The sequence below is a fragment of the Tasmannia lanceolata genome, unplaced genomic scaffold, assembly GCF_043159265.1.
Source record: "Tasmannia lanceolata isolate RefF3 unplaced genomic scaffold, GAP_Taslan_0.1 ptg000004l, whole genome shotgun sequence".
Taxonomy (NCBI): Eukaryota; Viridiplantae; Streptophyta; class Magnoliopsida; order Canellales; family Winteraceae; genus Tasmannia; species Tasmannia lanceolata.
In genome coordinates this window covers 10854015-10867052 of record NW_027518681.1, presented here as the reverse complement: position 1 = coordinate 10867052, position 13038 = coordinate 10854015, and the positions used below count along the sequence as shown (strand labels likewise).

General features: G+C 40.3%; 1 protein-coding gene across 7 annotated transcripts in view; it reads right to left on the bottom strand.

The window, feature by feature from the left end:
* LOC143875440 (uncharacterized) overlaps positions 1–13038 on the bottom strand; it is a 236315-nt gene that overhangs the window by 92838 nt on the left and 130439 nt on the right. For all 7 annotated transcript variants that reach the window (XM_077376989.1, XM_077376987.1, XM_077376983.1 and 4 more), the window contains one exon: positions 11232–11309. In XM_077376989.1, the coding sequence (XP_077233104.1) occupies positions 11232–11309 (78 nt within the window). The remainder of the gene's footprint in view (positions 1–11231; positions 11310–13038) is intronic.

Sequence of the window (13038 nt, the reverse complement as noted above, 5' to 3'; positions counted from 1 at the left end):
CTTGTTGTTATTCATCAACATCGTATCATGGCTTGAGGCGATAGTTTTCTGAAGCTGAGCTTCGGTCCACCTGAATACAAAGGCATTCCGGATCTACAAGTTCTGGCTCTCCACTCTAGAATTCTGCAAGTTCTAGGTCCTATTGCTCCTTCTCTTTCGTTTGTATTTTTCCCCTCCAATACTTGGGTTCAAGTGCCATATCTGAGTTTCCTAGAACAGGAGAACTCAGAGCAGAAGGTATTCAGTTACCAATCTGATACTTCTTAATATCTTCTCTGGATCTACTTCTCCTCTTCACAATAAACTCGAACAAGTTCGAACTCCAATCCAACGAGCTATTGTCAAACAACAAGCGAGATTGTGTTAATCTGGATCTGGCCAAATCGAGTTTACTAAGGAGCAATCATCGGAGGAGTTTCTTTTAACCTGGAGCTTACAAAACTGAGATTGCTTTGCAACTTCCATCACTGAAACAAAACCGAATCCTAACGGATCAAAAGTCCTTGGTTAGAAGAATCTTCAATCTGAGAGTTCAATCTGAGCAGCAGTATAGAGATTCGCGAGCATTAATTTCACAAAGAATATAGTGATAGCAAAGCCTTAGCCTGACCAGAAGTCTAAAACTCATTTCTGGACAGTGAGTAGATCGAACTTCATCACTGTTGTTGAAAGCTTTGCATTTAGATCCAAGTCTTGAAGATCAGATCTTTAGAGTTTTCTGCTAACATTTGGGAACTAGCATGAAAATTTGATCTAAAGTGGCAATCTGCATCAATTGATGTGTGTACATGACCAGGTTGATGATTCTTGTGTGGAGACAGGGGAGTATGACACACAAAGTGAGATTTGTGAGGATTGTGGTACACAAGTTGAGATTTGGGAGGATTGTCAATCTGACGTCGTAGATACAAGGAACACTTCATAGAGGATCATGTTGAGTCGATGGCATTTGCAGAGGACGACCATATTGTGCCCAGGGGTGTGGGCAGTGGACGGCCTAGATCTTGAGATGACAAGGGAGTGAGGGACCATTTTGACTTAATAGAGCTTTTCTTTCACGGTCCTTTTCTAGATCATGATAGAACATTATGGCAGAAACATTTTTTTCGTGAGGAGAGCCTTGGGGCATAAAGCTTACTTGAAATTCAAGATGGAGATAAAGACAACGCATCATCAGAAGTAACCAGGTGGTGCGATACACCATTGACAACGAGGCAAGGTGTTGACATGGATCGGCCCCGGGCGAAGGGCCTTGCTAAAGAAAGCTTTGTCTTTGACCTAGGAATTGGCTTCATTGCCTCCTTGGCCGAACAAAGGGAACGGAATCTGATGCAGGGCATCTTGCTATCCAATTTTACCATTCGGTATTAGGAAGTTACCATTTGAATCATTACCTAAAAGATATCAGTTTCATTTTACCAAGTTACTAACCATGGCAACAAGTGCCAATCCGTGGGATTTAGATTTAGGAAACTAGCCTTTCTTAGTTTAATAATTTAGCAGATTCCCTTCTTAAGTCTAGCTAAATAGCAATAAATTACTTTTAATTAGTACCCAATAGGAATGAGATCTAAAACAACTTTTATTTTCTATTTAATTTTTTAATGCAAAATTGTTTAAGATCTTTACACCTAGATTAGAGTTGCTACTTTCTTTGTTTGTTTTTAGTTTCCAAAGTTAGAATAAGGATCTCATTAGCCTATTTAAACTCAATGTAATGGAGAAGATCTTGGGTTTTGATAATTAAACATTGAATGAAAAGTGTTCGTTTCTTTTGGAGAAAGGTGTTATTTTACACTTTTTAGAGTTTCCCTCCAAAGTGCGTTAGCTTTGGAGCACCACAATTATCTTTTATTCATTTTTTTATCGGACCGTCATCGCTGTTATCAATCGCACGCCCATCCGGCGTCAAATGGTATCAGAGCTAGGCTCTGCGGGAGTTCTATTTACTGCGGATCCAGGAAGGCGATGATTATCTAATCCATGGAGCAATTGCAACTGGGTGAAATTCCTATCTTCTATGGTGATGGTGAGTGCGAGTGCACTACTTGGATCGAGGCTATCGAGGCGTGTTGCGAGCCATACGGACTGAGCCAGAAAGATTTGATTTGGTATGCCAAGAAGACTGTAGCAAGCCGTGCCAAATCTTTATGGATACTCATGGAACAAGAGCGGCGCAAATTGAGAAAACCACCATTCGATAATTGGGAGGAGGTACGTGGTCGTTTCTTAAAAATGTTTGCACCGGTAACCTATCAACAGGCCATAGATTTTCAGGCTAGAAAACTGCGTAAGCAAAAAGACCAAAAGGCTAGGACTTTGCTAGAAAGAAAGCTGCATGCCTTACAATTCAAAAGACATGGCGAATGTATCGGGCTAAGAAGGAATACAGAAGTCAAGTTAATTCCACCACTATTATTCAAAGTTGGGTTCGTCAGAAAATTGCCCGTGACAATTACTTGAGAATAAAATGGGCTACATATGTCATTCAACAAGCCTGAAGAAATCGAATCACTCGGCATCGTCTCATGAGCATCAAAATCCACCAATGGAAGATCTAAAGATAACCAATAGCAAATTGGAATGTCAAGTAGAAAATTTAACACGCCAATTAAATGAAGAACGGAAGTTGCGCTTCGGAATGGAGCGAGCTTTGCAAGACCTTAAGTGTAAATTCGAGGCCTTGAGGGAACGCTTCCATGAGTCAAAGGGCTACGTAAACGAGCACAACTATCATGTGAAGGACAAATATCGGCCTCACCTCGATGATTGCCCATCTGTTGAGAATAGTGATGGGTTCTTTCTACCTCAACTACCTCGATTCGACGAGCATATCGAGAGCAAGTTTTCAAGTCAAATCAAGTCCATCGCTCACCCAAAAATGTCAGATTAATAGCACGATGGAAGTATTTGATTCGTTGGAAAGGACTTCAGTTTGACGTAGGCGCAAGAAGTGATGCTACATGGCAACTCATATCCTTTAGATCTACCTTTCTTCCCTAGTTTGACGGTCTATATTCCATCTTTCCAACTTCATTTTCCAACCTGTTCATGGTCATAATGATCTGTCCATGCTTTTATCTTTGCTCATGTATGACTTAAGTAATATGCCCAAGTGATTAAATCCAAAGCACGCATTTTTTTTAAAATCCTTGTTCCTAGTTAATCTTTTTAGGAGTCTGCTAGATTTCAATGATAGCCTTAGTTACATAACAGTTAAAATTAGATTGTGTGCTTGGTTCTGTCTTAATTTATTACCTTTGTGGACTTCCTTTACTTTGCATGAAATTAAGTTGTGTGTCAATTATTTCCTTGTCCTTTATGTAAGTTTTAGCATTCCATGTTTCATGAATCTACTGTTGCATGTTTAGGTTCTACATGATATAGAAGCAACAATTGTCAAATGTGGACCCAGAACAACAAATCTGGAATTGGTTAGATGCTTAGTTGTAACTCAAGTAGAATATATAAATCCTACTTAGAGAAACTAACAAAATCTAAATTGGAACTCGTGGTCGAGTTTTTTCAAGAAGGGGAGTCTGATGTAGGACATCTTGCTTTCCAATTTTACCATTCGGTATTAGGAAGTTACCATTTGAATCGTTACCTAAAAGATATCAGTTTCATTTTACCAAGTTACCAACCATGGCAACAAGTGCTGATCCGTGGGATTTAGATTTAGGAAACTAGCCTTTCTTAGTTTAATAATTTAGCAGATTCCTTTCTTAAGTCTAGCTAAATAGCAATAAATTACTTTTAATTAGTACCCAATAGGAATGAGATCTAAAACAACTTTTATTTTCTATTTAATTTTTCAATGCAAAATTGTGTAAGATCTTTACACCTAGATTAGAGTTGCTACTTTCTTTGTTTGTTTTTAGTTTCCAAAGTTAGAATAAGGATCTCATTAGCCTATTTAAACTCAATGTAATGGAGAAGATCTTGGGTTTTGATAATTAAACATTGAATGAAAAGTGTTCTTTTCTTTTGGAGAAAGGTGTTATTTTACACTTCTTTCTTAGAGTTTCCCTCCAAATTGGGTTAGCTTTTGAGCACCACAATTATATTTTATCAATTTTTTATCGGATCGTCATTGTTGTTATCAATCGCACGCCCATCCAGCGTCAGAATCCATAAAGCCCTAGAACCTGTGTCGAGGAAATGCTCTTTTGAAGGGGGAGAGTTCGAGGAGGGTGGGTTTCGTTTTAGCATACAATAGTCGTATTTTTACTTTCCATTATGTGTACAGGGGGTTAAATGTAGTAATGTCAATGTTGTAATATGAGAGGCAATATAGGGTAGAAAGGATGGTAGGGCATAATCGGTTGGGAGGAGGACTGATTATTGAAAGGCTTTGGAGGCCACAAGTTTGCTACATCAGCAACCATGTGGCAACTAGAGGGTGCCATGATGAAGGGGGACTGCTTTGAAAGCACAAGAACACACCATGGGTCACTCAATTGGGAGCTTAGAGAAGGGGGGCCATTTGGGCAAGAAGGGACCACATGATTGGGAGCCTTACAAGAAGCCATGTGGCATGCCACCTCATCAAGCCAGCTGGCTTGAGCTGTCATAAGATGGAAGCAGCTTCTAGTAGACTTCTCTCCATCAATAAATAAAGGGGAAGAGCTTCAAGCTCTAAGGAGTGGACGATTACCTCCGAGGAAAAGAAGTTAGAGATTCTTACCAAGTAAGGTGCTCCATTTCATCTCCTTTATCTTGAATTTCTTTGAATGAATCAGTCCCAAGCTTGTAAAATTTCTCTTTCAAGTTAACTTTGAATCTGCAAGGGTCTTTCCCATCTCATGTCATCTCTATGTTCAGATGTCAAGTGTGAAGAGAAATTAAGGAATCTCCATTAGCTTTCACCTAGTAAATCAGTTCTGCATCCATAGTGATCAGATCTGATGATTTCCCTATGCGATCTGTGGGCTAAGAAAATTAGAAACATGTTCTTTAATGAGTTGGAGTTCACGTTCTGTTTTAAGTCTTTCTTTTCAGCCGATTGGTTCTGAGTTGTTATTGATAAATCCTCATTCATAACAATGTTCCATGATAGAGTGTAGACACCCCATTTTGACCGTGCCCTGCACCGCCATGTTTTATGCTTAACCTCGTCAAATCAGTGAGTTGGGATCATAAATGAAACCCTGAGGCAGCTTGGGGTCCCACCAGGGTCCCTGTAAAATTTCGTAAGGATCCGAGCGTTTGCCTAGTGTACGAGCTAAGGCAGTGTCGTGGTGCAAGTTCGAGGGGGGGTGAAATATGTCATTTCCCGCGTAAAAGAGGGCACTCTCGGCAATTTTATCTTGTTTCCTTTGCAAGCAATCGTTATGGGCCATTGGACCAAATCATAGGGTTAGGAGCATGCAGAGAGAAAATAATTTTATGCCCATTTCTTACCCGAGACGCCCCTGTAGTTAAAAAAAAAAGTAGTAATCAATACATTAAGGGGGCTGTCTTGGAAGAAAGGGGGTGTAAAAAATAAAATTATTTTTCATTTTCCATTTAACCCATCGAACTAGGGTTTCAAGAAAAGGGGGATTTTTCGTTCAAAGGGAGAGGGAGAACCCTAGCCGCATTGAGTTGCAGATAGAGGAGAGGAAGAAGGGGATCTCCATTTTTCTTCGCATAGCAGAGGCAGAGAGAGGGAGAGAAAGCAGAAAAAGGGGAGGAGCCGCCATCTCCACCCATCCCATACCCGACCACCACCACCACTTCCTCGAACCGGCGACCACCACCAACACCCGCGGCCATTTTCTCCTCTTCCTCTGCCCATCATCACCACCTCCACCCTTCTTCTCCAATACCGCCGCCATCAAACCCACCTCCGGCTACCACTCCATCCCATTTCTCTGCAAACCCACACCCAAACCCCATTTTTTCCGACCACCCCCTTTCCACCTCCGGCCAACCCGAACCTAATCCGGCAACCTCCACGCATCCCAGACCCTCTTCCCTCAGCCACAACCTCCACCCTCTTCTCAAACCACCTCCTCAAACCCAAACCCATTTTTCAAACCAAACCCCTGTTGTTTAATCCCTAAACCCCTAGCAACGACCCTGTTTTCTGGCTAAATCCCCATTTATTTTAGCCGTTATCCAGAACCCATCCATCACCATCTCTTCACCTGAGATCCGGCCCATCATCTATCTCTTCCATTTTCGTCTCGGCCACACCCCGTCTCCACCATTGCCACCACCACTTCGAAACCCACATCAAATTCTCCACCGAAACCACCATTATCATTAGACCCCATCAGATCCCCCATTCTCTCCCATTTCCAGTGACATAAATCACCTTCTTTGGCCACATTTCCGCCACCCTCTGCTCATAAACCCCTCAGCCATTTAAAAGAAGAAGTTGAAGGAGGCTTGTCTCACATCTCAACACGCCCAACGTCGATCCTGTGGCTACGGTGATTCCCCAGGTATCGGAGAAAAGAGCGAAAGAGGTAATATATGTTCTCTTCTTCTATTTCTAATTCCGGTAGATTTTGCTCGTTTGGTTCTTCTTCTTCGATGGTGCTTGATTCAATGGCATGTGCTTGCTTATCTCTATTTAGAGCATGATTTTGCTTGGTTAAAAAACAGAATATTCTGTTCGGTTCTAAGATCTGATCTTGCATTTTTGCGGACAAGGCTTTCTTTATGAAAATTTGATTTGTATATCCCAATCAGCTTAAGTGGTCGTCTCCTTGCAAAGCCATGAAAGGGTGATTTCATTGTCTCTTGTGTTTCGATTCTAGATTACTTTCTCAGTTTGCTTTTGGACGAAACAGACTGTGTAAACTTCTATCCTGGGGTATGTACATAGGGTTGAATTTAAATGTGCTTAAGATGTTGTCCTATGAAGTTCAAGTTTAGAGCATGCTAATTGATTTTTGAATGTAAGGCTTATTTTTGTTTCAGTGCAGCATTGGGATTCTCGGATCTTGATTAACCTTTCATCTTGCTGATTGTATCCATTTGGTTGGAAAAGCATCATCTGATTTATATGCTCATTGTTATTCTTGTCATCCGTCTGGGTTCTTTTGGCCCAACCTTATCACTTTTATTGCTTGAAGGTTCTGTTGATATGATCATGCCTTTCAAGCAAATGTCATATAATCCAAATTCCTAGAAGTCTCAGGTTTCAATGTATTATGGTTGAAAGCTTCCTTGCATTCTTTTACCTCCATCTATGTTTACACGAGGTTATACCTGTTAAATGTCTCCAAGAGCTTAACTGAATATGATTTCCACCAAGCAACCTATGTTTAAGTTGCCACATTCGCTCTTCGGCAATTGTTTTCCGTGGCTTCATATATGTGTACATCAAGCATAACTCCTTCATTGTTTTTGTTGTGATCCTTTCTTCGGGATTTCCTCCCTCTCCAGGCATATTCTTCGCACATTCTTCGGGATCCTTTTCGAGTTTCGGGATCGCCGTCGATTTCGGGAACACTTCTCTCGGGTTTAGGTGGCAATGACGGAATATTTCTTGAGCCAACCCCTTGCCCTTCTTATCATTTTTTCCCATCTTAGGGTGTTCACAGGGTTTGAGGGGTTTCCTTTCTTTCCGGGACTATTCTTTGCACGTTCCTCGGGATCATTTTCGAGTTTTGGGATTCTCACGATTTTGGGAACACTTTGTCGGGCTTAGGGCGATGAAGGCGCTAGCCCAAGCCCATCTTTAGGGGACTCGCTCAATCCAAGTAGCACTCCCCTCTTTTGTTTAGTAGGCCTACCCAACCTTTTGGATTTCTTTTAACCATATTTTTTTTTAAAAAAAGAACCCTTCTCTGGGCAATGATAAGGTTATTTGGAGCCCGTCTTTATGTTTTATGGCTCACCGCTTCGCACTTGGATCTGCACAAGTTGATGTCCCATGTATGCACTGAAATTTTTAATAAATTGGAATTATCATAATCTTTTGATATTTTTTTTTATATATTCTTCTCTTGTACTAATCTTTGAGTTAGGTTTTGAAGATGATAATAAATGGACTGCTCAGGTGAGACTCTCTTGAGGTTCATAAACTTATCTTTTATTTAAATAAATTGTTTTAGGAAAGAAGGAGATCAGATGACTACTCTATTCGATATTATCGACATGAGTACTGTCTGATCTCAAGGCGGGCTTAGAAATATTATTCTGTGTATTTGTGATATCAGATGATTACTTTAGCATCATCTGATTTCACCCCCATATTGGGGCAGTGGTACTTGTGGTTGGGCATAGAAGTGTTTAATGTTGTTTCTTGCTTTATTAGGCTATCCAGCGGCTGGTCTGGACTAATTAATGTTGTTTACCATTTTATGGTTGATATTCTTACAGATTGTGCACTCTTTAGTTGTAAATCATACTTTGCGGATATTTGTTTTGTTTTTATAATAATTGATTGAAAATTTGAGATTATCTGGTAGCCTTTTCTTCTCTCTTTGATAGACTAACACAGTCTTATAGATTTCTGTTAATTTTCTTTAGATACTAGAATCCCCTCTCATTGCGAGGGCGATGAAGGCGCTAGCCCAAGCCCGTCCTTAGGGGACTTGCTCAGTCCGAGTAGCATACCCCTCATTTGTATATAGGAGACTTGCCCAGTCTCATTCTCTTGCTAAACCTCCTCTTTGTGCGTCGTTTGGTTTTGGGAGAACACCCTACTCGGCTTGGCAGCATACCCCTACCCTTATGGGTATTGGGTTGCACATTTGTTGCACCTTAGGGCTAGGTAGCTGTCCGGCCCGGCTGGGTGTTTTACCTTTGCCAAATATGCACAGGGTCTCTTATTCTCTTTTACGTCATTTGTGTCTCGGAGACAAGCCTTGTCTCATGTAGAGAGTTTCCCCTTTAGGAGGCTTACCTAGCCTCATGTTAGAGTGGCCTCCTCTTTTAGAGTGAGTCTTTGACTCGGTAGTGTTATTAGAGAGTCTCTGACTCATTTGTTCTCCCGTCTTTGGTGTTTTTTTTAGTTAGGAGTTTCTCCTTTAGAGTTGTCGTTATTCCATTTTAATTAGAGACTAACTCAGTCTTATTAGAGCTTTGCTTGTTTGAGATCTTGGATCGTTTTCTCTCTTCTTGGGGCGCTATCTTTCTTGTTGTGGTCCGTCTCTTTGAGGCGTTAGTTGCTTGTTCGGGGTTTCCCCTTTTGGATTTAGGGCTTTGCCCTAGTTTGTGGTATTACTTGCGTGTCCCCTTTAAGATTGAAAGCATTTAAAGGTTTAGAGCATTGGAAAAGCTTTAAAATCTAAAAACATTAGAAATTTGAAACTCAAAAATATTTGAAAACTTTAAAAATATCAAAAACATTTGAAAAATATAAAAAACCTTAAAAAATCTGAAGTGTGAGTGTTTCTTTTAGAAGCGTAGTTTGAGAGTTCGTTTCGAACTACGTTGGCTTGATCCTCTTCCACGAGGTACGTAGTGCAGCTTGGGATCTTCATCCGAAGTCCAGCCAAACTTTGTAAATAAAAATGCTTTAACCCTTCAACTTTAAAACCTTGTTTTTTAACAAAAATCTTTCTCTAGAGAGTTAGGAGTTTGTCCTAGATAGAGAGTTTTAGAGTTAGGAGTTCGTCTTTGATTTGTTGTGTGCTTGTTTGTGTTTGTTTTAGAGTTAGGGGTTTGTCCTAGCTAGGAGTGCCTCCGTCCGGTTAGTTGGCGATTCACATCGCCGACTGATGACTAGGTCTTGGATACGTTAGCAATCCTATTGTTTTCCTTAGGGCACAGCCTAGTTACACATAGGTTGTAGGAACCACCTGCATTAGCTTAGGGCTAACCTGCATTTAGTTAGGGCATATAGGGTGTCCTAAAATTCACAATTCACTGGAATTTAAATAATCGTACAATAAACTTTAATAAATAGTCCGGTCTTTTAGATCGAGTCTAGGATAGAGGTCTAGGTGTCTTAGGCATCCTAGCTTAGAATAGGTGCGAAGAACTACGTTGCCTTGATTCTCGTGGAGGCGGGGATACGTAGGCTTCTTTGGATGAATACCAGACCATCCGAGGACTCGGGCTAATAATTTAGAGTCTTAGGATTTGTGGTGTTGTTATTGTATGTTTTGATATGTTCTCTTACTTTCTTGTACTGATCCTATACCTTTAGCTGTAGCTTGTATGTGTTTGTCCACCAGAACTTAGGCACCTATTAGGCTTGGCACTCATAACCTAGCAATATTTAGGTGGCACCTCTCTCATTTATTTTTTGTGTGCTTATTATTTTTATTCTCAGGAAATGGATGCTTAGATAGACGACTCCTGATGATTGTTCCCATTTTCACATGATTTTTGCCCAAAACTCTTCGAGGTTAATAATAAATGGCATAAGAGACCAAGTGTTTGCACTCGGGCGAATTGGGGGCGCTTTTCGGACCTTCTCCATTCGTCACCAGGCACGGACCTTTAGTATCTCTGGTTTTCCATTGCAAACAGAGCATTTGTTTTGGTTCCATGGCGCATCCATGGATGGCGACTCTGAGTTATTTTTAGATATATCTTGGTTTCGAGCCCTGGCTCCGGATCAGGATGTATCTCTTTCTTTTTATATCGCCACTCATGCTATGCTGTGAGGGTGGCATCCGTTTCGAGAGTTCCTTGGCAGAGCTCTCTTCCATTGTGGAGATCTTAGAGGATTGCAGGAGGGATCTCGCGTCCCTCGGCGCCGTCTTCAGGATCGGGGTCCACATAGAGTGTGTTGTTTCTCTAAATATTAAACTTGAATTTTGCCTAAAACACCTCAGTCCATAGAGATCAAAGTTGTTCAGCTTAAGACCCATTTCCTACTCCCCTGTTCCACATCACTAATTCTAAATGGAAAATTTACTCTTTGGTTTTTCACACTGCTTCAACAAACACATAAATGAAATGGCAAAATGCAAAATACCAGGTAAGTCTCCTTTCAAGTTATTCGTATATAAGAACAATACTTGCAATGCAGAGAGATTGCTTAGCAGACACGGTGGAAGTGCTTCAAAATTGTTGTAGCTAAGATTCAAATATAGTAGGTTTTTCAATCCACATAATCATGAAAGAAATGAGCAAGTTATAGTGAAAACAAGCTTTTTACAAATGAGAAAACTAAGAAGAAAAGAATAGAAGATGTTTCATGCAAATCATAAAATGTGATTCAATTTCCATCCAAAGCATGTCGTCAGAATATGATTCTATTGACTGTTACTCCACTAAATACTTATTGGAATTTTTGTATGTGTGTGAGTTTGTAAGATTCGATCTAGACTCTATACCTGACAAGGATTGGCTTCCTTGGTTTAGCATATTGCCCGCAAGATGCAATATCTTTAAGTTTTTCATTTGAATGAACCCTGCAAAAAGGAAGAGACGATGAGAGAGTGAGGTACTGATGACTAATTCCTCCCCCTTTATAATAATACTAAAAAATATATGGGCCAAATGCCGGGAAATTCGGGAATGATTGTCGGATACCACTGCTTTCAAATTACCATTTGTCCATTGATGTTTTTGTTCTTTTTCCTTTTGGAGAATTCTAGAAAAATATATTGACGGTGAATCCATTTTAGGTCTTTGTTGAACTAAAAGAAAAACCTAATTTGCTAAACATCCATCAATATCTTTGAATTGCCTAAGAAAAGAGATTGAGGGTTTTTATGACATTTGAGGAAGGATTTTATAAAATTGGAGGAAACGAGCATTACCTTCTGGCATAACCCATCCACCAATCTGATTAGAAGTCAAATCTAGTGACTCCAATTCTTTGAATTGAGCAAACAGAGTAGCATTAGGATACCACACTCCAAACAGAGTAAAATCAGGATCCCTTGCACCGTTAAGGTTGATTCCTATCACGTGAGATGAAGATTTAGAGCATGATACACGCCACCATTTACAGCAATCCTCTCCAACCCAATCTTCCAAGACAGAATAAGTAGCATTATTTGGATAGTCGTTGATGGAGTCTTTCAATTGTAAGAGAGCTTCTCTCTCTTCCTTCAAACATGCTTGGCCCCCGTAAAAGCAGCAACACACACTCACAAACAACAACACCCCAACAATACTATACGCGTGTAAACCCCTCATATTTTTAACAAGTTTATCTCCAAACTAAAAGCTCGGTTGTAATTTCACTCTAAGCTTAAACATAGATATATGTAGAGAAGGAAAGGCGGAAGGTGGATACAAAGTCGTCCCGTCTTCGCCACCTCACGGTTCATAAATCTAGACTGTCCAAATGTCTAAAGTTGAAGCTGAGACCCACAAGCGTGACAGGAAAGGTCATCTCTTTCTCTATCCATCTAACATGAGAGTCTAGACAATACTTCCACTGCGTGCTACACACTCTAAATCACACATCAATAATTACTTCCACTGCGTGCTACACTGGTCCCACGCTCATTATTATTTTGTGTAACCTTTATTTATTTTCTTATTATTTAAAGAAGATGCAGGTATATATATTACAAAATAAGAATTAGATCAAAGACACTTTTGGTCAATCTAGACCGTCAAAAAACTACTGAGCTGTCCATGATACTAATCCAGTCAAACCCTACCAATGGATAATCCACAAAAGAGACCATTAGGATTTCCCATACGTGGTGGGAAGGCAAATAGGAAATTTCTATTTTAGGGTTTGGAAATCCAAAGCACGTAAAGAAAAAAATGAGAGAATTGTTTTCCTGTTTTTGGGCTGCGGCAAACGTGAGAGGCTCTTGGGTGTGTCGGCTGCCCAAGAGAAGCTAGAGAGAGGAAAAGAGAGAAAAAGAGACAAGAGAGAAGAGAGAAGATGGGAGAGAAAGAGAGAAGGAGAAAGTGGGTTTCTTCTTGGGGGGTTTCTTCTTATGGATATTCCCTTGGGTTTTCTCTAGGATTTTCTCTCGGTGTACGGTCTTGGGTTGAGAAGCAACGAAAGGGTTGCGGGTTTGTGGGTTTGAGATTAATCGATTATAATCCTTGTATTTTATTTTTCTCATAGGGGAAGATCGTGTTTCTTGTCCGTGGAGTAGGCTTGGCCGAACCACGTAAAATCTTGGTGTTCATCTTGTGGCTTGTTTATTTTAATTTTCTGTTTGATTT